The sequence below is a fragment of the Punica granatum genome, chromosome 3 (genome assembly GCF_007655135.1).
Source record: "Punica granatum isolate Tunisia-2019 chromosome 3, ASM765513v2, whole genome shotgun sequence".
Classification (NCBI taxonomy): domain Eukaryota; kingdom Viridiplantae; phylum Streptophyta; class Magnoliopsida; order Myrtales; family Lythraceae; genus Punica; species Punica granatum.
Window position 1 is genome coordinate 16,797,618 of NC_045129.1, and position 22,942 is coordinate 16,820,559.

General features: G+C 38.3%; 2 protein-coding genes and 1 long non-coding RNA gene across 3 annotated transcripts; all 3 read left to right on the forward strand.

The window, feature by feature from the left end:
- The first annotated feature begins 4,264 nt into the window (after positions 1-4,264).
- On the forward strand, positions 4,265-6,926 carry LOC116199122 (histidine-containing phosphotransfer protein 4). The gene is made up of 6 exons (XM_031529417.1): positions 4,265-4,507; positions 4,663-4,793; positions 4,882-4,950; positions 5,170-5,241; positions 6,428-6,500; positions 6,675-6,926. Exons 1-6 carry the CDS (start codon positions 4,445-4,447, stop codon positions 6,720-6,722), a joined length of 456 nt encoding a protein of 151 aa, XP_031385277.1. The 5' UTR covers positions 4,265-4,444; the 3' UTR covers positions 6,723-6,926.
- Positions 6,927-12,655: 5,729 nt separating this feature from the next.
- LOC116200197 (protein PAF1 homolog) lies at positions 12,656-18,247 on the forward strand. Its single transcript, XM_031530955.1, has 13 exons — positions 12,656-12,880; positions 12,995-14,048; positions 14,604-14,672; positions 15,109-15,216; positions 15,305-15,485; positions 15,558-15,634; positions 15,737-15,856; positions 16,889-16,994; positions 17,100-17,186; positions 17,266-17,334; positions 17,426-17,497; positions 17,609-17,752; positions 17,886-18,247. Exons 2-13 carry the CDS (start codon positions 13,132-13,134, stop codon positions 18,036-18,038), a joined length of 2,103 nt encoding a protein of 700 aa, XP_031386815.1. The 5' UTR covers positions 12,656-12,880; positions 12,995-13,131; the 3' UTR covers positions 18,039-18,247.
- Positions 18,248-20,528: 2,281 nt separating this feature from the next.
- LOC116199074 lies at positions 20,529-21,484 on the forward strand. Its single transcript, XR_004155460.1, has 2 exons — positions 20,529-20,872; positions 20,972-21,484. It is a non-coding gene; the product is annotated as an uncharacterized LOC116199074 (long non-coding RNA).
- Positions 21,485-22,942: the final 1,458 nt, after the last annotated feature.

Here is a 22,942-nt window from a genome sequence, read left to right on the forward strand (position 1 = left end):
AAGTTTATTACCTTATTAACATTATTGTGATTGCCCCGAGTCGTATCCACAAGTTTTGCCACATTCGTGTCACTTTTAAGTTTTCCCAGGATTACTTTTGTTTCCCTGCTGACATGGCTAAAGTACATGAAATCTAGTTGATATGGTCGGTCACGGATTTTTTTCCTAACCGGGAGTATTGGCAAACTTAAGAAGTCTTGCAAATTCATTTATCTTCACGAGATGACGGACATTTGGCATCTAAAATTTTTTCAATAATTCGAACAACGAACAGTCTATTTACAAAAACCGTTTCAATGATGCATTATTTTAGGGGCGGGTAGATTTATTCGGGACACGCACGGTAATTGGGTGTGTGGATTCATGCAAAATATAGGTGTTGGGTCTTCTATGCTTGCTGAACTCTGGGAAATGCATTCGGGATTTGAGTTAGCTTGGCCGGTTGGATATAAGAGGCTGATTCCGGGAAGCGGATTCAGCTTCTGTTCGAGAGCTCATATTGGGGCAGGAGTCTAGAGCACAACTTCTTCGAGCTCTCGTTAGCGATGTCATTACATTCCTCGCAACAACAGAGAGGGCAATTTTTGCACGAACTGCACTTGCACCGAGACTTATTTCGCTATTTTTGGGTATTAATTATCTTCACTCAACTCCTAACAATTTAAACTATCTTTGATTGAGGAATGGGTCTTATTGTAATGTTATAATGAGTCGATACAGATACAAAAAGTCGTGAATTCTATCCTCACAGTAATATATATATATATATATATATATATATTTTATTTTAATTTATTTTTTATACTTATACTGTACTCATGAACCTCTCTTATGATTAAAGAAAACTCTATGTTTCTAAAACATATAATTGAGATCTCTATATCTCGTACTTATGTTATATTTAATTTTCTCTTCGACACGATTCCCTTATTCATCTAGAAAAAGAAAAACATGATCCTAGAAGAAACCTGAATAAAAGGCATGTTTCCATTATATATATATATATATATATATGTAAGAAAGAGGACACGTGTTTAGATCCAAACTATGTAGAAGAGTTGTGCTGTCTCGAGCATGAAGTATTAAATGAAGGAAACACATCATCTGATAGTGACAACAAAAACAAGTGATAGGGAGGTTGAGAATAACTAATATGCATCATCCACTAAACATATATGCTTTCGATTGCTGGATACCTTTTCTTTCTTATTTTCCACAAGAGAATCGGTGGCTCATCACTTCTAATTAATCAATTTGGAAAAGAACAGGAATTATTTATTTCCCAATATTCTGATTCATCCCTTTTAGCATTTTCTGGTTACATCATACTTTTTAGTGATTTGACATTGATATTCTTTTGCGTGCTAGGATTGGCTCTGGTTAAGCCACATGGGGATGATCAATCAATTAAAACACCTGATAAAAGCATGTGTACTTCTCTAGTTCAAATGATTTCAAATTTCATGGCATGCGTTTGGTTTAATATAATAGGAATTATATTACTTATTTATTACATACGTAATATCGATTACTTTATTTGTTTGTGTCCGCAATTGAAATTCGAATTACGAATAAAGGGTCCTATCTGTAATAGATATGTAAATGTCATTCTCCCTCTTTCTGTGTAACTGTTATTGCAAATATGTAATAAAACCTAAATGACCAATATACCATCATCCTTTCATTATTTTTTGAAATCAACCCTTAGCCACCACCTCCTCTATTATCCCTCCATTGTCGTCGTCCCGCCATCACCATTGCCATCCCTTCGCCGCCACTGCCGAGCACCCTCTTCTGACAACCCAACCTACCTCTCCCAATTCTTCTCGAGTCGACCAAGTCCAATATGGCCACGCTGTGACCATATCTAGTCTCGTTGGCACAATCTGGCATGGGCAAGATCTATGGGTTGAGCTCTCCGCCGAGCTCTAGGCTTCCAAGGCTTGGGAACATCATGGCTGGGCTCGGGGTCCAAGCCCTGGACTGGGCAAACCTAGGGCTCAGGGGACCGTAGCTGCTAGAGAGACAATCATGAACCCAACCATGGTGTTTTGGAACCTTGGGTGGCCCAGGGTAGCCACTAGTTTACCAAAACTCTAAGCTCCGGCAAACTAAGGAGGAAGACGAACTACACTATTTGCCTACTTCCTCCTCCTCCTCCTCCTTCTTTTAAAATTTAAGGTTTTTATATTTTTAGTAAATATTATTTAATATTTATTTTTTGGCAGAAATTTTAAGATTGCAATAGTTTTTATATTTAATACATTTTAACATTTGTAGGATATGGGTATTTTGTTCTTTGTATGGGAATGGTAATTTTGTACTTTTATCCTAATTATCTCTATCCATTCGCTCATATCAAATTTTCAAATTATAATTCTCAAAATCCATAACTATTACATTCAACCAAACAAATAAATTTATATGTAATCATAATTCTATTACATACTATTTATATTGCATACTTATTTCATTCATGACTAATTTTATTACATTGAGCTAAAAGTAGCATAAAACATATTTAAATCCCTAAGGTAAAAAGAAGAGGAGAAAGCTCAGCCCAACCTTCATTTTGTTTAGGTCAACTATCTAGCTAGGGTTTCATTTCCACTCCTTTGGTCTTTGAGAAAGGCTGGCGTTCTTTGTCATGATATTTTTTTTATATAGTTACAAGAAAAGCCCATAATCCTTCTTTTTTTTTTTTACGATGTGTATTATGGTATTCAGAACTCAATGGGATTTGACTAATCTAGTCGGGAGATCAAGCATTAAAGGTTATTCTCCCTCCCAACAAGTGCGCTTCTAGGGATTCGAACTTGTGTTCTCCTCCTTACGGGGGTGAGCTGCTTACCACTCAACCAACACTTTTGTTGGTAAGCTCATAATCTTTTGATCTGTAGTATTTTACAATTATAAGTTTTTTTGGATTTTGTGTACGGTAATTATTATTCTCTAAAACGATATTTGAGTAACCTCTATAATCAAGGTTTTTTTGGTAATTTTATTGTCTTGTAATGAAGAAAATCCTATATGCAATGGTGATACCATGTGGTAATGTCACAAGTCATAAATGGTTATCATTTTGGTTTTTAGTATGTAAACAAAAATGAAAAAAAATCTATTGTTAACAAAAATAATTCATTGTTGGCAAAATAATATTGTCTTGTGATATATGATATCACCCTTACACACAAGACCTTTTCCTATTGCATATGTGATTGTGATTGATATATGGTCCAGTCATAATACTTGGTCTCGCCACGCCATATGAGGCATCTCCATGCAATAATCCCTCCCGTCTCACACTCAAAAAACAATATTAAATAACAATAATCATTCATTGCAATAAAATTATTCTTTCAGGACTAGAATGACAAAAATGTAGTAGACAAGTAATTAAGGAACATGTGTTATTAACTATCTATCGAAGTGATATGGATACACACTCTCACACACACACATATATATATATATGTATATATGTATAGGACTGAAGTGGTCGCCCATTCCTTTAAACAGAACAGAGTACCACGGTCAAGGAGTATAGTGCAGCTACAGTGCTGTAGCTATGGACCATGGAATTACATGCCATGGAACAACTGAGCTCGTTGGTCGACTAATGAACTAGAAGTGCGCACGGCTCAGTATAGAGTTATCGTATATATGTGCTTCCAAGTACCATGGATATTAATACGATGTATGATATATTACTATAAAGTAGTATGAGGCACACTGTCAAGGAACAACACCGTACGCCCGTGCGGCCAGGATTAGTATCTGGAGTAAGCCAGAGAGGTATCCTTTCTCTATTGCTTTTCCTCCTTTTCTCTCGTGTATATATAGCGCCAGACTGAGCCATCGGAAGGTCGAATAGGGGCTCCCACTCCTTAAGTTGATTTCTCCTGGGAGCTGCTGCTGAAGCTTCCATTCATGGTCTTAAAATTCCACTAGATTTTTTAGTGATTGAAACCCATGTTCAATCCAAAAGTTGATAGATGATGATATCTATCTTATAATCCGATGATTTCTCTTTATTATTCTGATATGGGATCGTGGAATCCCTAATACACGCTTCAATCGTCAGCTAGCGTACTGACAGGGCATATGTCGATAAGAAACAATTGCGGTGCTACTAATAATTGGAGTACACCCTTTTAGACAAATGTCGACACATAGATGCGCTCCCCCTTTCCTCCCTTCTCCCTTGTCTCTCTCTCTTTCTATCCCTATCTTTGCTTTCCTATATAAACCCCTCATGGCCCCCTTTGCACTGCATCGCATCGCATAGCATTGCATATTGTCCCAGTCCTCTACCTAGCAGTAAAAACATTGTTGCCAAAACCTTTCCCCGTTTCTCACTTTCCGTGTCATCGGTCGCAAAAAAAATCAAGACCCCATTCTCATAATTAAGTTTTCATACGATTCTCAACTTAGCCCGTGAAGGATGGATCAGAGAAATCAGTTTCACAGACAGGTCGCTCTGATGAGACAATCCCTCTTCGACCAGGTTAGTATGTAAACAATAGACCGATTTTCCACTTGCATTCTCAAGTCAGGTATTAGATAAGCTTCGCGACTAATGTGTCATAGTTTGAGGACATCTCGCTTTGTCGCGTTTTCCTTGTATATATTGCATGACTAATAAAATGGTACTTTTTGTAGGGATACATTGATGAACAATTCGTACAGCTAGAGGAGCTACAGGATGACACAAACCCGAACTTCGTAGAAGAGGTGGTGACCTTATACTACCGAGATTCAGCCCGGCTAATCGTTAGCATAGAGCAGGCACTGTAAGAAGCACTACCACTAAGTTGGCATGGTTCTGCATGCACCAAAGTATGTTACATTAGTTTTCGTAATTAATATTAACGTATGCAGGGATAAGAGCCCTCTTGACTTTAACAAGTTGGATAGCCTCATGCATCAATTCAAAGGAAGTAGCTCAAGGTAACATAAATTGTTAATTAGTTTTCCTTTTATATATTTTTTCACTTTTTATATAAAAAGAAAGGATATACATTCTATAAATATTATGTAGCTTTTGCTAGATTTTTGTTGTGAAAGCTGCGTATATCATTAGGTATATTCTCTCGTGTCAGAGAGACTCTTTTACATTTTTTTTGTTATTTTGTTATTTTTTTTATTAATTTCTTCGATTCTTGACAGCATTGGAGCTAGAAAGGTGAAAGCGGAGTGCACACAGTTCCGGGAATACTGCAAAGCAGAAAATGGAGAAGGGTAATTTATTAATTATATACCGTTATTCTCAAAACTTTATTTTCTTTAATATTATTTAAAGAGCCTCATTTTCTTTTATATACTTTTTAAAATAAATATCTATATACTGGGGCATGGAATGAAACAAATCCCTGCAATGCAGTCATTTGATCAAAATTCTCGACTTGATTCCAGTTTACTTTAAAAAAAGTTCTGGACTTGGATCAAATAAAAAAAAAACGACTTTCTAATATAGTAAATAAATTAATTTATAAATTATAGTAAAACAAAATCACCTGCATTGCATTGCATTGCATGTAAAGATAATCTCATATACTATTTATACGATCATGTGTATTTTTAGAATAGATAATAACATATATAAAATATAGAAATCATAGAATTTATATATATATATATATATATTTATGTCTTTTAATAGTAGTATATCCACTAGAACCTCTTTGTTTGTTTATAGGGTTTTTACAGGATTTTCTAGGGTCATTTTAAAAAACCCAAAATATTTCTCGGGCGAAATATCAAAGTACTTATTATATATTTCAATCCAAAAATTATCATTTAATAATAATGGAGTATGAGAGAAGAGCATCTGGAAAATAACATGTCAAAACAAGTATATAGCAATGATAGAAAACTTCACGAAATACTGTTAACTATTAATGTATAGGTAGGGAGATTCACCCGTTAAAAGGAGGTGATAATATTTTTCTCTTATTTAGTCAAAATTGAAGGGGCTTCAGTTTTACAAAAGAAAAGATGATGAGTGAAGAGGAAATTGAGTAATATATCGCAAAATTCGTTTATTTGTGTCAAAGGTATTTGTAGATCCTTATATTTAAGTAATAATTATAAGTATATACATTACATATTTTGGCAAAATGTAAGAACGAAAATTCATTTAAAATCATTTAGACGGGTAGAATATGTGACATTTTATGTAGTCTGGATGCACCAAAATTGTATTGAATTAAATTTTTTTTCTGGCTGTAATGGGAAGAACATAAATGACTATATACATTTAAATGGTGGAGTATGAATTGAAATCTACCTAGATACGTCTTCAGAACGACTAAATTGAAATTCTGAAATGTTGAAACACTTTTTTAAGCTATATATGTAGCTCTATAAATTTAATTGAAAATATGGATATAAGATGATGGTCTCACTTTTGAGGACACATGGGTAGATGCATGAGGACATTCCAGCAAATGAAGAAAGAATATGCGACACTAAAGAAGAGACTTGAGGCTTATTTTCAGGTATCAATTTTTAACCATCTAGCTATTTGCCATGCGCAAAAAGAAAAATTTTCTTTTATATATGTATGTTGATAAATGCTCATCATTTAATTACTATTTTCATGTAAATATATATACTTATAATATATTATTTTTCCCTTCTTTTTCCTTTGGGTTTCCTCCCCAATGGAGCAGCTAGCAAGACAAGCCGGGCCCAGCCAGGCCGCTTCTCGCCCCAAGTGAAAGAGAGGAGAAGGATTCCCACCAAAAAAGGGGAAAACAAGAACAAAACAGAGAAGAAAAGGAATTAATGGATAATAATCATCGGACATGCTACGTGTCGAGCTTTCAGTGGTGAAATTTGCTCTAGTTATATAGTTTTTCATCATATATGTAATATATATATATATATATATATATGCAGAAAATACATACTGCGCTTTAGTACACTTTTGAGTTCACGTTGTAATAAGCTTGCATTTTATGACCCGAGATATATCGATATGAAAGTTAGTTCACAGCCTTATGTGTCTTTTATATAAGTTGGCTTATATCACACGTATCAATTCATTCCAATGATATGTACGAACGTGTATGACAAAACCAACTCACAAACCCCCAAAATATATAAAAATTAATTAATGAACGAAAAAAAAACAGAGTGTCGTGCAATGTGGCACAATATTTTCCTTGATAATCTAGAGGCCGCCGATTCAATTCTCATGAAAGAGATTACTTGTAATTTTTTATTTGATTTTTTTTCTAATTTCTCTTTCTAAACTCATGGACATTCTTTGTATTAAAAAAAATAAATAAGAAGAATAAAGAAGAATAAAGAAGAATGGGAGTTTGAACCTTCTTGTTTTGGCCAAAACTGAATAATCATTGCACTATGTTACAATTGAAAAATCATTTCGATAAAAGATAAGTTCATGCGCCGAGGAAAAGAAAAACAAAAAACAAAAAACAAAAGATAAGTTCTTGCAGTTCAGCCGAACAAAAAAAAAGGTGTAAGCAAAGTGCACGTAGTTAAGTCGAACCTTCAATCGTCTCGAGGAGTGGGACGAGCTCCGCCTTTTCGCTTTCAGTCGGAGGTTTTTTATTTCCAATGATGCTTTATCTCGAGTATGTGCGATAAACCTACTTCATAGATCTGCAAATTTTGGTGGATGAACAGCCATCCCTACTGCCTAGCCTGTCTAATTAGTTTTGTTTTTGTTGTCGGATATATAGCGGTGTTATGTGGCTTTTGTAACCTTTCTTTAACAAACCTTCAATTTACCGGGGAAAAGCACAAATAGAAGGGAACCTGCTGTTTTTTTCAATATGGTAAATTATGTAATTAACACACGGACGATGGATTGGCATCAGGAAAAACGAAACAGAAGGCAATATGTTATATAAACACTTTTAGGTATATTATCGATCGAGACAATTTTAGATTAAGGTATGAACTTTACCTTCATCAAGCATTCTTGGAAATTTATTGGTCCTGATGTTGTTGCTGTTGTGAAAGATTTTCATGCTACTAGGCTCTTGTGAAAAGGAATTAATTCTTCTTTCATTTCTCTCATGCCTAATGTTGAAGGAGCCTCTTCACTCAAGGACTTTCTTCTTATCAGTCTTGCCTTTATAAGATCATTGCCAAGATCCTGTCTCATAGAGTGCTGAGCGCTATGCTTATAACCTTATCAGTGAATCACATCATGTTTCTATGAAGGGTCGCAAGTACCCTCGACAGCGTTTTGATGAACTGATCGAATATATCAAGAAAACTAAGCAAAAGGGCTTTCTCTTCAAGATTGACTTCCGAAAAAGCCTTTTGTTTGCGTCTCTTATTGGCAATTTCTCGATCACAGTGCCTTTAGACTGCAGGAATTGTTGTCCCAGTGAACGGATCTCCTACCGTGCTCTTGAGAGGGGTCTAAGAAAAGGAACCCTTTTCTCGCCTTTCCTCTTCAACTTAACTGTCGAATGCTCCTATCAAATTGATGAAAAAAAAGCTGAGGACTTGAGCTTCATAAAAGGTATCAACCTACCTGACTCTAATCTTAGCATCGCCTTGCTTCAATTTGCCACCGATACAGAGCCCCAATGATGCTAATGTGCTTCACAATATCAAGAGCATTCTGAGATGCTTCGAATTGATCTTCAACCTTAAAGTCAACTTCTTCAGAAGTTCACTCATTGGTATTGGAGTCGATCAGGACCACGCTGTTTGTTTGGCCAATGATCTGTTTTGCAGAGCTAATATTTTTCCAATCTCATACCTTGGTTTACCCTTGGGTGTCTCATCTCGAAAACTCTGCATTTAAAGACCCGTATTTGATAAGATTAAAAGCAGGTTCTCCGCTTAAAAGGAAAATTCTTTAATTCGAGGCAGACCGAATCTCTTCAGATTAGTTCTCCACAGTCTACTCGTTTACTTTCTCTCCATATTCTCCGCCTCAAAGTCTGTGTGCAATGGTCTTGGGAAAATATTCCCTTCAGGGAGTTGTTCGGATACAAAGAAAGTGAGTTTGGTCCATTGCGACAATATCCAACTTGCAAAAGAATCTGGGGGAGCCGGGCTTGTATCTACGGCGGCTAAAAATGTGGCCTTGCTTTGAAAATGGGTTTGGAGGTTCGGTTCAGAGGACATCTCATTGTGGAAATGTGTTATCTGCAGCCTTCACAATCTCTCTGTTGGACTGGTTACCTTCGAAGTCCATGGCTCGGTCAGGAAGTCCTTAATATTCCATGAACATGTCATCCTCAAGGACATTCTTTTCTCAAATTTTCTTATATTAGTTAGAGATGGATCTAAAACTAAATCTTGATATGATTCTTGGATTGGAGATAAACCACTCGCTACCAAATTTCCGCATTTTTTTTGCTGTGTCTTCTGATGAGGAAGCTCTGGTATCGGAGATGGGATTTTGGGATGTTTTGAAATGAAACGGATGTTTTCAATGGAGGTGACCTCTTTTTACTTGGCTCGTAAGCACCTCTTTATGGTCCAAGCTTCGTTCGGGGAGCACATCAAATCAAAGAACCGACAAAGCATTTGAGAATCGCCCGTAGGAAGACAGACTATCGAGAATAAACAGATAAGTCATCGAGTACTGAGTATATAATTTTGATTGTCCCTGCCTATTGTTAAAATTTATATGAGTTAATTGGTAATTTTTTTTTTCTGGGACACGCGTGTAAAACGGATTTCTAAATGTGATGTTCACTCTCCGGAACCTTGATTTAAAATCCAATTGCTCGTATTTTTTATATAAGAAAGCACAATAAATTTTCTCTTATTAAAAACCTTTGATTTCTATGTTCTATTTAACTGGACAAGGGTTCAAGATGGAGAAATCGGTATTCTCATGTATCGAAAATATTCATATTGGGGTAATTTTCAATTAAGAGGTGTTTTATAAACCCGAGGATATTTTTCGATAATTTTTCTCCACTCAAAATGTACTCTAAATCTCGAAAAGGATGAAAATGAAGTTTTTAAACAAGTTTGAGGGCGGACATGTTATTATTTTTGAGAGAACCAGTTCAGTTTGAAGTAGTTGATCTGAGTTTCGCCAAAACGAGAGTTTTAGGAAGGGAGCGCAGACGCCACCTGCATCTTTGTGCGGAGTCGTGGGCAGTGCCTGCGTCCGGAAGCTTGGGCATGGATAGTAACCGCAGTTGTCATCGTTTGGACCACTGAAATCCCGAAATTATTTTTCGTTTTTACCTTAGATGTTTCGTTATTTACAAAATGACCCATAATTCCATTTTTTTCCTATAAATAGAGGGTTATTTTCATTGAAAGTTGTTGGAAAGCCTCCTTAAAATGCTCAGTTTTCTCTCGAGTGCCTGTAAACACCGTCATTGACATTGAACTCAAAAAGTATTGAATATCATTCTTCCGCTTCGATTTATTTGCTTTATTAGACTGAACTACTAGCACCATGTCCAGCTGTTGATTGCATCTCTAGTTGATATGAGAGTCCACATTATCATTGGCCACACTCTCAGAATTCTCGAGGGTTGCCTCATTTCAAGAAACCATACAGTCAATTCCATCTATAGTGTCCATGAAATCTTTTACTATCATAGAGCCTGGTCGATGTCTCATTTCTTGCGGGGTTTTAGCATGCTCCCCAGTAGCTCTATCCTTTCCATAGAAAATTATCATATTTTCATAATGTGGAATAGGCTTGTTCATCCATTTTTCAGTTTCCGGGTGAGCCTGTTAAAAAGGAAGTAGTACAAGTCCAATTCAAGAGATAATCAAATAAGTCGACCATAATAATTATGATTAACAAAAAGGAAAATCATACAAGTTAGAATTTGTTAGTCTTTTTTTGATAGGTAAGGAATAAGTTAGTCATTTACCTAGAGTATCATAATCCTAAACCTAAACACATTCCAAATATTTGATTAAGATATTATAATCATATGGGATTTTAAATCCTGACACATCCCATCCCTAATCCTATCCCTAATCCGATGGTCAAACGTAGCCTAAGTGTTTCATCCATAACAGGGTTTCAAGATTCTGGTGCCTCCCTTTACGTGCATACATTTTCATCCCTTGATATTTTCAAAATAGTTTAAGTTACAACTCTCAAATTCCAAGATAAACACACATTAGAAATACAGGTTATAATAATACTAGAAAATACATTAGAATAAGTGGAAACAAAGAATAACCCAGGAAATGGATGAGAGTAGATTATCGGGGGGATGATAGCTATAGATATTACAAAATAGATGATCAAGTGCTATCATACTCCTTTACAAGGTGGAGTAAGCCCTCGAGTCATTTGGAATCCACTACTGACAAGATAATATTTACCTATTCAGAGATTACTATAGTCAAGTAGACAATATTTAATATTTGATTGCCTTCAAGAATTTTAATATTTTCTATTGTCAATGCATTTTTCATGATTTTCGAGTCTGATGCAGTCTCTTCCCAACTAGGTAGGATGTAAGTAAATTTCATATTGAAATCACATGCAGCTAACGCATTCAATGTGTGTTAATTCTTTCTACCATGGTATTTAGACACTTGTGCAATGGATAATTTGGTACTTACATGTGTTCCATCGATTGTCCCCACATAATCATGAAATTGAATTTTTAATTTATTAACATCAAATTATTGTTAACACTACTTTTATGGTCATTATGTTATTAATAAATGTATTTCGGATAGAACCAACTACTCTCGAGGATTTTCTGTAGAGTCTCCCTTCTGTCCGTTGCTTAATGAGTTTTTCTTCAACTTCAATAAGTATTATAGATTGCTGTTAATTGAAAATTGAAAAATTGAAAATGATACCTCTAAGGGGTTCAATAAGTATTATAGATTAAGATTCCAATTTTTTCAGGATTTTAAATATTCCCCTCTTACTAAAAAATATCTATATAAGATATTTTTTTTTATAATGAAATTTATTCTTCTCGGACTCATAAATACTATATAAACCCATAGAATCGGGTAAGTTCATGTGCAAACACACGTATGGATGGTCTCACCAAGGGCTACGCACGCGCATGGGGGCTTCGAATATACGACCCTTTGAACTACTCAGAAAGTGTACGCACGTCATCTTCACTCGCACTAATTTCTTGGGGGTTATATAAAATAACCTTATATAAGATAACCTTATTCATGAAAGAGATTACGGTTTGTACTTCCATCAAATAAAAATCGGATGCTTGACTTTTTAGATCTTTAAATTAAAATTATGCTCTCGGAAATTAAAATGGTGAATGAATTGATATATATATATATATATGAATTTATTACATAAACTTTAGCTAATAATATCTCAAATAATTATGTGTTTCATAAGTTTGATATTACCATATTAAAATTTATATAGTGTAAAATAAATTAGCTATAAAATCCACATTAACAATTTTTATTGAATTTAATGTCTTACCATAAAGTAAATAACTATAACTTCATATCATAGACTTTCTTTATATAATAATTAATTAATGATCACAATTTACAAAGACCCATTATAAAAATAATTATTGTTATATATAATATAATTAATTAATGATCATGCTAATTTACAAAGAATTGAAATTAAATTAAAAAAAATCGATGACCATATATTTGGGCCCGCTATCTCCATCTTTTTTTTTTTTTAATAATCGTCAAGGCCCGCAAAGGTATAATAAGCCCATTTTCGTCTCCCTGAACCCATCCGTACAGCTCCTCTCGCCTCTGCAGCTCGCCACTGCTCCTCTTCCGGTCGGCGTGAAGGAAGCTGACCCCCGTCCCTCACTTCAACTTCCCGGGCCTTCACTTGCTTCCCCGGCGACGACCTCCTCTAATCTGCAACTGCAGCTGCACCTTCCTCCACTTCCGGCAGCGGCTCCGTCATCGCCAAGTTGAAGAAGTGAAAGAGGTGACAGTCTTCATCTTAGGGTTTTGTAAGTTCGCAGATTCTTTAGGCCCTGATTTGGCCAGTTGGCTCGATTTATTTCCAATTAATTGTTCCCCTGGTGGCGATGGTCCGAAGACAAGCCGGCGAGAAGCTCCGATGTCGCAGTTGCGGGGAAGCTGCCATTGTTGATCTTAATATATAAGAGCGTGGCCTCTACCTCAACGAATTGCGTAAGGACCTCGCGAACTTCAGTGGGTCGACTGCCTCCATCAATGGCCTCCTACAGGCCGTATCCTCAGCAGTCATCGTTTGTTCCTCCCCCGAACCAGAACTCTCTTCCCCCGCCACCGCATCCACCCCCGCCGAGAGGTCAGTATTCACGTGGCTGGGGTTACGGCAGCAGCGGCGGTGGCAGCGGCAGCGGCAGCGATGCGTCTTCTAATTACCAAATGCCGCCCAATTCGAATTACCATCACCAGCCCTATAATTCTTCTTCGAGACCACCCCAACAGCCTCCGCCGCCGCCGCATTACTCATATGCTCCGCCACCTCCCCCTCCGCCTCCACCAGATTCTTCGTATCCACCTCCACCCCCGCCACCGCCTTCGCAACCTCCACCCATGTACTATCCCTCTTCTTCTCAATACTCGCAATACACTTCCCAAACGGAGCCGCCACAGCCGCCGCCTCCCCCTCCGTCCCCACCCCCTAGCTCTTCGATCCCTCCCCCACCTCCCCCAAGTTCACCACCTCCGCCTCCACCTGCACAGAGTAAAGAGAGCAGTGCACCCGGCAGGAGGCCGTATGATCATGACAAGGGAGCGGTACCTAGGGAGCGAGAATCAGGGCGGTTGAGTCACGGTGCTTCTGTCAAACAGCCAATGAAGCCCCCAGCTCCTGGGGTGAAAAGGCCTAATGGGAATTCGGTGAGGATGGAAACTGAGGAAGAAAGGCGGTTGAGGAAGAAGAGAGAGTATGAGAAGCTAAGGCAGGAGGAGAAGCATAGACAGCAGTTAAAGGAGCACAATTCGGTCTTACAAAAGACTCAGACGCAGAACATGTCTTCTGGGAAAGGCCACGGTTCAATTGTTGGATCCCGTATGGGTGACAAGCGAGCAACTCCATTGCTGAGCAGTGAGAGGAATGAAAATAGGTTAAAAAAGCCAACTACCTTCTTGTGCAAAATGAAGTAAGTGCTTTGACCTTTCATTTGGTTCACTTGGGACCAACTTTTTGTCTGAATACTCGGTTGGTGATCTTAGTAACTATGCTCACTCTAATGCTGAACTCGCACATGAAACATACAGCAGAAGCGATAGAAAGCTGAAAAGAGGTAGAGTTTATTGGTTCTCCTGAAGCTATCTTATGAGGTCCTTCATTGATTGCATTATTGCCCTGCATTGTATCTGATGAAGCACAGTTACTAAGGACAGGGCCTTGGATGCAGTTTCAACTGCCTATACTGTTAGAAATTGCAGATTAGATATGGGCAATTCGGTTTCTCCTGTTCTATCAATATCTGGATAACTTGATGAGAAAAATCTCCGTCTTTATACGGTCAACAGCATCCTAAAGTGGGATCAGATACACAAAGCTTTTTCTTTTACATATATATAAATATAAATAATGATAGTCAATGGGGCTTCATAGGCAGTTCTGCATATTATGTCTAGGTTAGGATGTTTTTCATTTTATTTTAGATACGTGAAAACACTGACTTATTTCGGGCCGTTGTCTTTTTAAGATTCCGAAATGAACTTCCAGACCCAAGTGCTCAGATGAAGCTTATGTCTATGAAGAAAGATAAAGACCGGTACGTAAAGTTGTTTGCTTTCAAGTTTTGTTTAGTGGTCCATGCTTTTCTATAGTTTTCAATGTGTATGCTTCTACACGTGGTAATTTTTCAAATCTTCCATCACAATGAGCTGCTTGGATCCTTCTTTATGTCATGCATGCCCACAAAATTATCTTGGATGAACATTAATCAAGTACTAAAGGAGGAAACTGCTGTTGGAATTATTTGAGCATGCTGCAAGTTGGTGATCTATGTTGAAGCTAGTCTGATGCTTGGTAGTTGATAAGCAGAAGAACATATCACCTTTGATTTTAAATGAAGTTATTCTTCAGCATTTTAGTGATATTGAATGCTTGATTTACATAATATTTTCATGTCTCATTATTAATTGATTACTTCGAGTCAGATGCAAATTCATGTTCTACTTATCATCAGCTTCTGATTTATTTTGCAGATTTACTAAATATACCATCACATCCCTGGAGAAGATGTGGAAGCCTCAGCTGTATGTTGAGCCAGATCTTGGAATACCACTTGATCTGCTTGATCTTAGTGTCTACAAGTAAGTATTTTACTGACTTAATTTTCTTTGTTCAACCTCAGTCTTCTATTTCATTTTAGATCTGATCATTCTCCATCAATTTTGTCAGCCCTCCATCTGTAAAGCCACCCCTTGCTCCTGAAGATGAAGAATTGCTGCGAGATGATGATGTGGTGACCCCAATAAAGAAGGACGGCATCAGAAAGAAAGATAGGCCTACCGATAAGGGCGTTTCTTGGCTTGTGAAAACACAATACATTTCTCCTCTTAGTTTGGATTCAGCAAAGCTGGTAATATATGGCCTTTCCTACATCACTAATCCAGTCAAATGATACATATGCTGAATGCTCTGATTTTTGCAGTCTTTAACTGAGAAACAAGCCAAGGAATTGCGAGAGCTGAAAGGAGGCCGCAACATTTTGGACAATCTTAATAACAGGTTTGTTGTTTTGCATTATGTATTATTCTACCTTTCTAATTATTAAATTTTTAGATTTATAATTTTCAAGTTTCTTGTACTAAGATAATCATGTGATTCCAGGGAAAGACAGATTAAGGACATTGAGGCATCATTTGAGGCCTGTAAATCCCGCCCAGTGCATGCTACTAACAAAAATCTCTATCCAGTTGAAGTTTTGCCCCTTTTTCCTGATTTTGATCGGTATGTCTTCATTTTATGCTTGTGTCCTGGCTTAGTCGATGGAATTATTTTATGGCTTTCTTGCGTACATAAGATGTTACCTCTAGTCTTGTTAGTTGGTAATAAATGTCTTTTGGTTCTGTTCTTTTATTTCTATTAGTGCATCTGTGTGGAGGAAAGGACTCATGCTTCATTTAACTATTATGTATTGGGATGGGCCACTGTTATTGCTATGTTAAGTTGCCTTGAAATGTGAGGGAGGATCTGATGTGCTTCAGTAGTATCTAATGTACAGTGCATTGAATCCATTTTTTGATATGGTTTTTTTAAGAAGATAAGATAGTGGCAACTTATCATTTCCTTTACAGTAATCTGAGATCTTATTTATGAATAACACTAGAATACCAAAAACCATCACTTGAAAATGCCATCCTCCTGTGTAGTCCTTTAGAGAGCAAAATTCTGTTGACCTTTCATTTGTTATTTTGTGGAAAATTGAAATATGGGCTGCAAATGTTGAATTAGACTTTGTTAAGAAGTTACTGCAGCGCACTATGTATATTGATTGTTAGTAAAAGAATAAGTAATACATTGTTTTCTTTCTATGGTGTATCTTGTAATTGTAAAAAGAAGTCGATTACAGTTCACATTGAAGTCAGTGCAGTGTTATAGAGATGATATCCATATGAGATCAGAATGACCAGATTAAATTTTCAGTTAGCTAAGGGGGGGAATGCAACTCACATGTAAAAGATTGGTGCAAGGGTTTACTAACGTAATTAGTTGAGATTACCATGGTTGATTTCTGAATTTATAGTTCGGTAGTAAAGTCTGTCGCAAAGAGTTGAAATTGAATGTTTTCTGGCCACTGAGAGCTTAGAATGATGAGCAAATGGGGTGCCTGTTAAATTTAGAGATAATTAAACAGTTTTAAACTAAGGACCCACTGGGAGTGTGTATGCTATTCCGGCATGGCAGTTGTAAGATACACTGTCCTTTTTAATTTTCATGCAAGTTGTATAATTTACTTGGTTGTTACTCTGCATGGACTAGGTACAATGATCAATTTGTCCTGGCAACATTTGACAATGCTCCTACAGCTGATTCAGAAAATTACAGTAAGCTGGACCTTGCTGTTCGTGATGAACACGAATCAAGGGTAAGTTGTGCAATTTTTGTTGTGAATTGTGCCAAAGGACTCTTTGTAGTTTAAGTTTCTGACAGCAAATGGAATTAAGTGACTTTTTCTGTTTGTGAAATTCAGGCCATTATGAAGAGTTACATGGCAAATGGCTCTGATCCAGCCCATCCAGAGAAGTTTTTGGCATACATGGTCCCATGTACTGATGAGGTAGATACTTGTACGAATTGGCAGTATGAATCCCAAGCTTTTCTCTGCTAAATGTTTGTTTTGCACCTCATATTTGCAGTTAGCCAAAGATATGCTTGATGAAGAGGAAGATATCAACTATTCCTGGGCCAGAGAGTACAATTGGGATGTATGTTGGCAAATCTTTGGTTGTTCAAATAGTAAAGGAGATACTATATGGTACTGCTTTTGCTAAACTAGTTGTGAAATCAATGGAACAGGTACGGGGTGATGATGCCGATGACCCCACAACATATTTCGTGTCATTTGATGATGATGCGGCTCGCTATGTGGTACGTGCTTCGTCCGAGTGGAATCTACAATCTGGTCGTTTGAGACTGCTCTCTCTTATCTGATTGCTGTTTCATATGATGGCTTAATCTCTTATCAACATTGCATTGCAGCCTCTTCCAACGAAGCTCACTCTGAGGAAGAAGAGGGCCAAGGAGGGAAGATCCACTGATGAAGTGGAGCACTTCCCAGTGCCTGCCTCCATCACCGTGAGGCAGCGGCCCACTGTCACTGCAATCGAGCTAAAGGAGTCGGGGGTATGAATACTGGGTCATAAGAAACTTTCTCAAGTCTTTCTAGCATATATGTGTTTAATGTCTAAATATATGTATATGTTAAATTTTGTAGTTCATCCGCTTATGGACTAACCTTTTGTTGCTCTTGCTACAGGTTTATTCGAATTCAAAGGGGAAAGCAAAGATGACGAGGGGAATGGATGATGATGAGGGGCTCGAGTCGCCAGAAAGGTATGCAGAAAGGTATGCGCGGCCTCAAGAGATGATGGAGGAGCAATCCAGTGGAGCTGAGGAGTATTCCGACTAGGCCATTGTTAACAGTTATGGGATTGTGAAGCAAGTAGATCTCCCGACTCGATGCCACAGGTGGAGGAGTCAGGGAACAGGAGCCGGCTCTTGTACTTTGTAATTTTTGTACTTACGAAAATTTTTCCATTTGTATTTGCACTATATATGTTATTGGTTTTAGTCAAAATAAAGCTTTGCTTATAATAAATATAGTGCTTGGAAGTAGTATGGAATGGGTTGCAATTACTTTCTCATTCCATTTCAAGATCTTTTTTTTTTTTTTGCCCTTTTGGGTTCCTTCTTCTGGGAAAGAATGAAGCACGTCGATGTTCAAGAAGCAAGAGTAACTTCGCAACTAATTTTCGAGTTCATACCAGCCAAGTGACCGTTTTACTTTCTTCCGGGGCAAGCAATTGAACGGTTCAACCACGCTAAGGCGGTATTTGATAAATCTCATGAATAAGTTTCTCTTTTCTGCTGGAAAATAAAAACTTATTAAATATGTTTTAGGGGAGTATTCAAAGTGTCAAAGGAAATATTGTTTGATAGGCTGAAGTGCAATAAAATTAAATTGAACTATTCTAGTAGTGATGCAAATAGTTGCATACTATGCTTTATAACTTGCATAAATCGGTCACATAATAATATTGACAAATTATATCATTAACTAGAAGGGAAAATAACCCCCTTTGCCCCCTAAACTATAGGTCTGGGGCCCTTTTGGCCCCTAAACTATATTTCGGGCACATTTATCCCCTCAACTATTGAGAGGGGAAAATGTACCCTCTACCGTTACAATTCCTGATGGAAAAGTCACGTGAACAGCAGATGACCGAGAAAAAAGAAAAGAAAAGAAAAAAAGACAATTCGATTTTTTGGAGAGAAAAAAAAAAAAAAACTTCACAGCTTTGCCTGAATGATACAAATCTCTCTCATTGTATAATCAACCCATGTCCAAATCAAATATTTCTGCAACTGAAAATCTGAAAAGAAAAAAGAAAATTCAATCAAGGTTACGTGCAAGAAGAACGATTAGTACAAAGCCAGAGAAGAGCAGAGGGGGTTCGAGTGAAGAGCTGAAAGGAAGATGATTGAGGCCAAAAGTGGGCAGGATTTGATGGGATTAGGATTTAAGCTTTGCTTGGCAAATAAAATGGATTTTGAATTTGTATTGGTGGCAGAGAAAGATTTTTGCAGTGCATGGAGAGTCAAGAGAGATTGTCTATTTCTTTATCCCAATAAAGAAATCAGAGATGATAAGAGCCCAAGAGGAAGGAGGCATTAAGGAAGTCAGATGAGGAGAAGGAAGAGAAGGAGTCGATCATCTTGCTGTGAAGCACTTCTTAGTGGAACAACCCCCTCCATGCCCACATATGTTTCTCTCTCCTCTCTCTGGCTCCTGTCTCTCTCTCCCCTCCACCATCGGAGGGTTGTCGGCTGCAACAATCACCCCTATGAGATCTCCGATGACCACTGAGAAAGCCGACGACTTCGTAGGGGTAGTTGATGGCCTCCGGCGACCCCCTTTCTAACCCAGATCCCAATTGCAAAATACGATTGCAAAGCTCTTTTTTTTTTTTTTCGTTTTTAAAGTCAGTATATCTTTTTTTTATCGGTCATGTACCGTTCACGTGACTTTTCTGTCAATTGTGACAGAAATTGTAACGATGGGGGGCACGTTTTCCCCTCTCAATAGTTGAGGGGTAAATGTGCCCAAAATATAGTTTAGGGGCCAAAAAGGCTCCAAACCCATAGTTTAGGGGGCAAAAGGGTTGTTTTCCCTAAATTGGAAAGAACAACTCAGCTAGTTAAACAGCAATAACGTTCTCGTGCTCAATGAAAAAGATCTATTTCGAGCAGAAAAATGAAAAAGAACTACATCTCTATGTCAATGCAGACTCTATGTGCTCCGTGAAATTTGTTCCCGGCCAACTTAGATAAATCTCTTCGCTCGGATGGTCATTTGGAATTACAGATTCATATAGCCTTGGTATCTCAATTCTTCGTGCACTAGTACTGTTGATGTTGCATTAGAATAACTGACACGGCTGTGAAAGAATGTCTGGCCTGAACCAGAGTTCTCCAGCGCGGGTGGTTCCTTGGAGTAAAACTCTCTCGCCCCTAGTGACACTGCCCCAACTCGGAGGCAGGACGTGCCGTCTGCAGCTCCATTCCTGCTTCTTGTCGAAGCCTTCCAATACCCAAAGTTATTTCATTGTTGTAGATAATTGAGGCGGTGACCCTAGGCTCAGCAATATTTGACGCAACACGATAACACGATATGAAGTTAAACGAGTTCGCGTTGGGTATTTTTGATAATCGGTCTAAACGGATTCAATCCGTTTAGACACAGTTAATAAGCGTGTCTTACTGAGTTGAATCCGTGTAACCCGATTATACACGATTAAACCTGTTTATTTAGACGTGTTTAATCGTAAAACCCGTTAACCCTTTTATGAAACTGAATTTACCAAAATATCCTTATGTAATGCTAACCTAATTTCCTTCGTATCCTCGAATCCTTCTAGATCCAGCCTCTGCCTTTTTCCTTTCCGTGTGACAACACTCGGACGAAGACGACCTCACCTGAGTCACCTCGACTGCGGGACCTCGGCCCCGCGACCTCGACCCCACGACCGCGACTGTGACCCTCGAGCCCTATCTCCGACCTCAGACAAAGACGACCTCACCTCGACCTTAGACGAAGATGACCTCACCTCGACCGCGTGACCTCTCATTAGCTTCAGTTCTTCATCGACGTGGGTTTATTTCTTAATCGGGGCTTTCGATGTTTGAATTTGCAGCTGCTATGAAGGAGACCGCCTGGGTCTGTTGCTGAAAATCGATTCAAGAGTAAAGTTCGAATCTTTTGGGCCCTGCAATTTATGGGTTTTCTTCTTCCTCTTACATTGTTATGTAATTTTGTGAACAGTAACTTCTCTTACCGTGCAGGAAGATCGAGGCAGCAAGAGCCTCAGATGGGGATGTTCTGCCCGAGAAGATATGGTTGAAAGTAGCTGTTAAACTTCTGCTTAATGATTTGTTTTACTGGCGATGCTGTCGTTTGCATGATCTCTCTCCCATTTATGTAGCAACAATTTGCAATTGGGGTCAAAGAAGTCACGCGGTTGCTCGAAAGAATGCCGCTATCCAGTGAAAAAGGAAGTTCACCTTAGAAGCCCGATGTAATGTCTAGCAATGATAAAGCACCTCAGCTTCAGGTCCATTGTCTTATATGAATCTTCGGTTACAATTGCCGACTGTTTATTAGCTCTGTGGTCGAATTTGAGGATAAGTGATTCGCGCTTGTAGTGAATGGAGTTGCCCTGTTTTTCTTCCTAGTTATTGGAAGAGGTGGGATTGAGAAAAAGATTAGCTTTTTCGCTCATGTATAATTCTTTATGTCGAGAATTGCTTTGCTTCTGGAACGATATAAAACAACACTCTTGAAGGCTTTATCTGCAATTACAATTTATGGGGAGTATGCTCACTAGCTGATGATGAATTGTAGTTATAGAGCAAATCATGTTGGACTCAGTACGATGATCCATGCACAAGGATATATTCTGATTACCTAAGAAGCTGCAACAACATGATTATTTAAGCAGGTCGTGTTAACGTGTCCAAGTAACCGGGCTGAACTAATAAATAGGTCGTGTTAACATGTCTGGGTAGTCGGGTTGAACGGATAAAGAGGTCGTGTTAACGTGTCCGGGTAACCGGGTTGATCGAATAAACATGTCGTGTTAACGTGTCCAGGTAACCAGTTATAATCGTATCGTGTATGGATACGTGTACCTATTATGATACGTTTCGATAAACAGGTTTAAACGTGTCGTGTCCGGGTTGACACGGATATAAACCGGTTGTGTTTGTGTTTTCAAAACCTGACCCGTTTAATAATCGTGTCATTCGGCGTACATTCGACTTAAAATACAACTTGTCTGTATTATCTGTATTTCTTAGTTTTTGTCTGTTTTTCATCAATTTCATCAGTTTTCTTCTGTTTTCCATTTGTTTTTGCTGATTTGTTACGGCTCGGGTCCGAACCCATAGGTTACACAATACACGGGGTTTAACGCCCCAAATCACCGACCACGAGGTCCAACGCCTCCTAACTCACTGAGTGCGTGCAATCCGAGTGCGGAATGGGATCTAGCCTCGAGTCACCATCACACTCCAAGTATGGCCTATGTGGAAGGCAATTTGGATTGGACGCATGAAACGTGTTTAGATATCACCCGGGAGCTCGATTGGTCCAACGGTTATGACAGGAATCAATCGGTTCTCCTACAAACCATTGGTTCGATCGGACCCAACCCCCGGCTCTTTGAGCCCGTGTTGTCTTAATTTATTTATCGGTCATTCAAAACATACGGTGAATCGAAGTGGAATATTGGCTATTAGCACCCCATTTTGGCTCACCGATTCAAATTACATTATCAGCAATGATCCAAGCCACGACTTGAGCATCATCACTGAAAACGGCTTGACAGAGCAAGAAATCACTATTCATCCTCAAGTTGGCGAAATCGAGCAAATGACACATGCATATGACAGAAGGACTCTAGGGGTCACCAGAAGGCAACAGAGTGACTGGAGAGCTCAACAATGTCCAAAACCGGCATTTTCAATATATCACATGGACGGTTCTATTTTCCGATAGTTCGCTCGATCATTGGAAGATAGCCAATATTGGACTCCAAAAATCCCCTCCAATGCCAAACAGATGAAAAGTGTCTTTAAACGCATTTCGCAAATCATATGCTCTGTGCGCACTTGAATTTTAATCTCGTCGGGGCACGCGTGCGCGTGCCTATGCAACGCGGCTTGGGAGTGTCAACCTTCCCAGGGATGCGTGACGGACGCACGTGAGAAGGAGTCGCCACTTACTGTTTACGATCCGTAGGTCAAAGGCCGTTG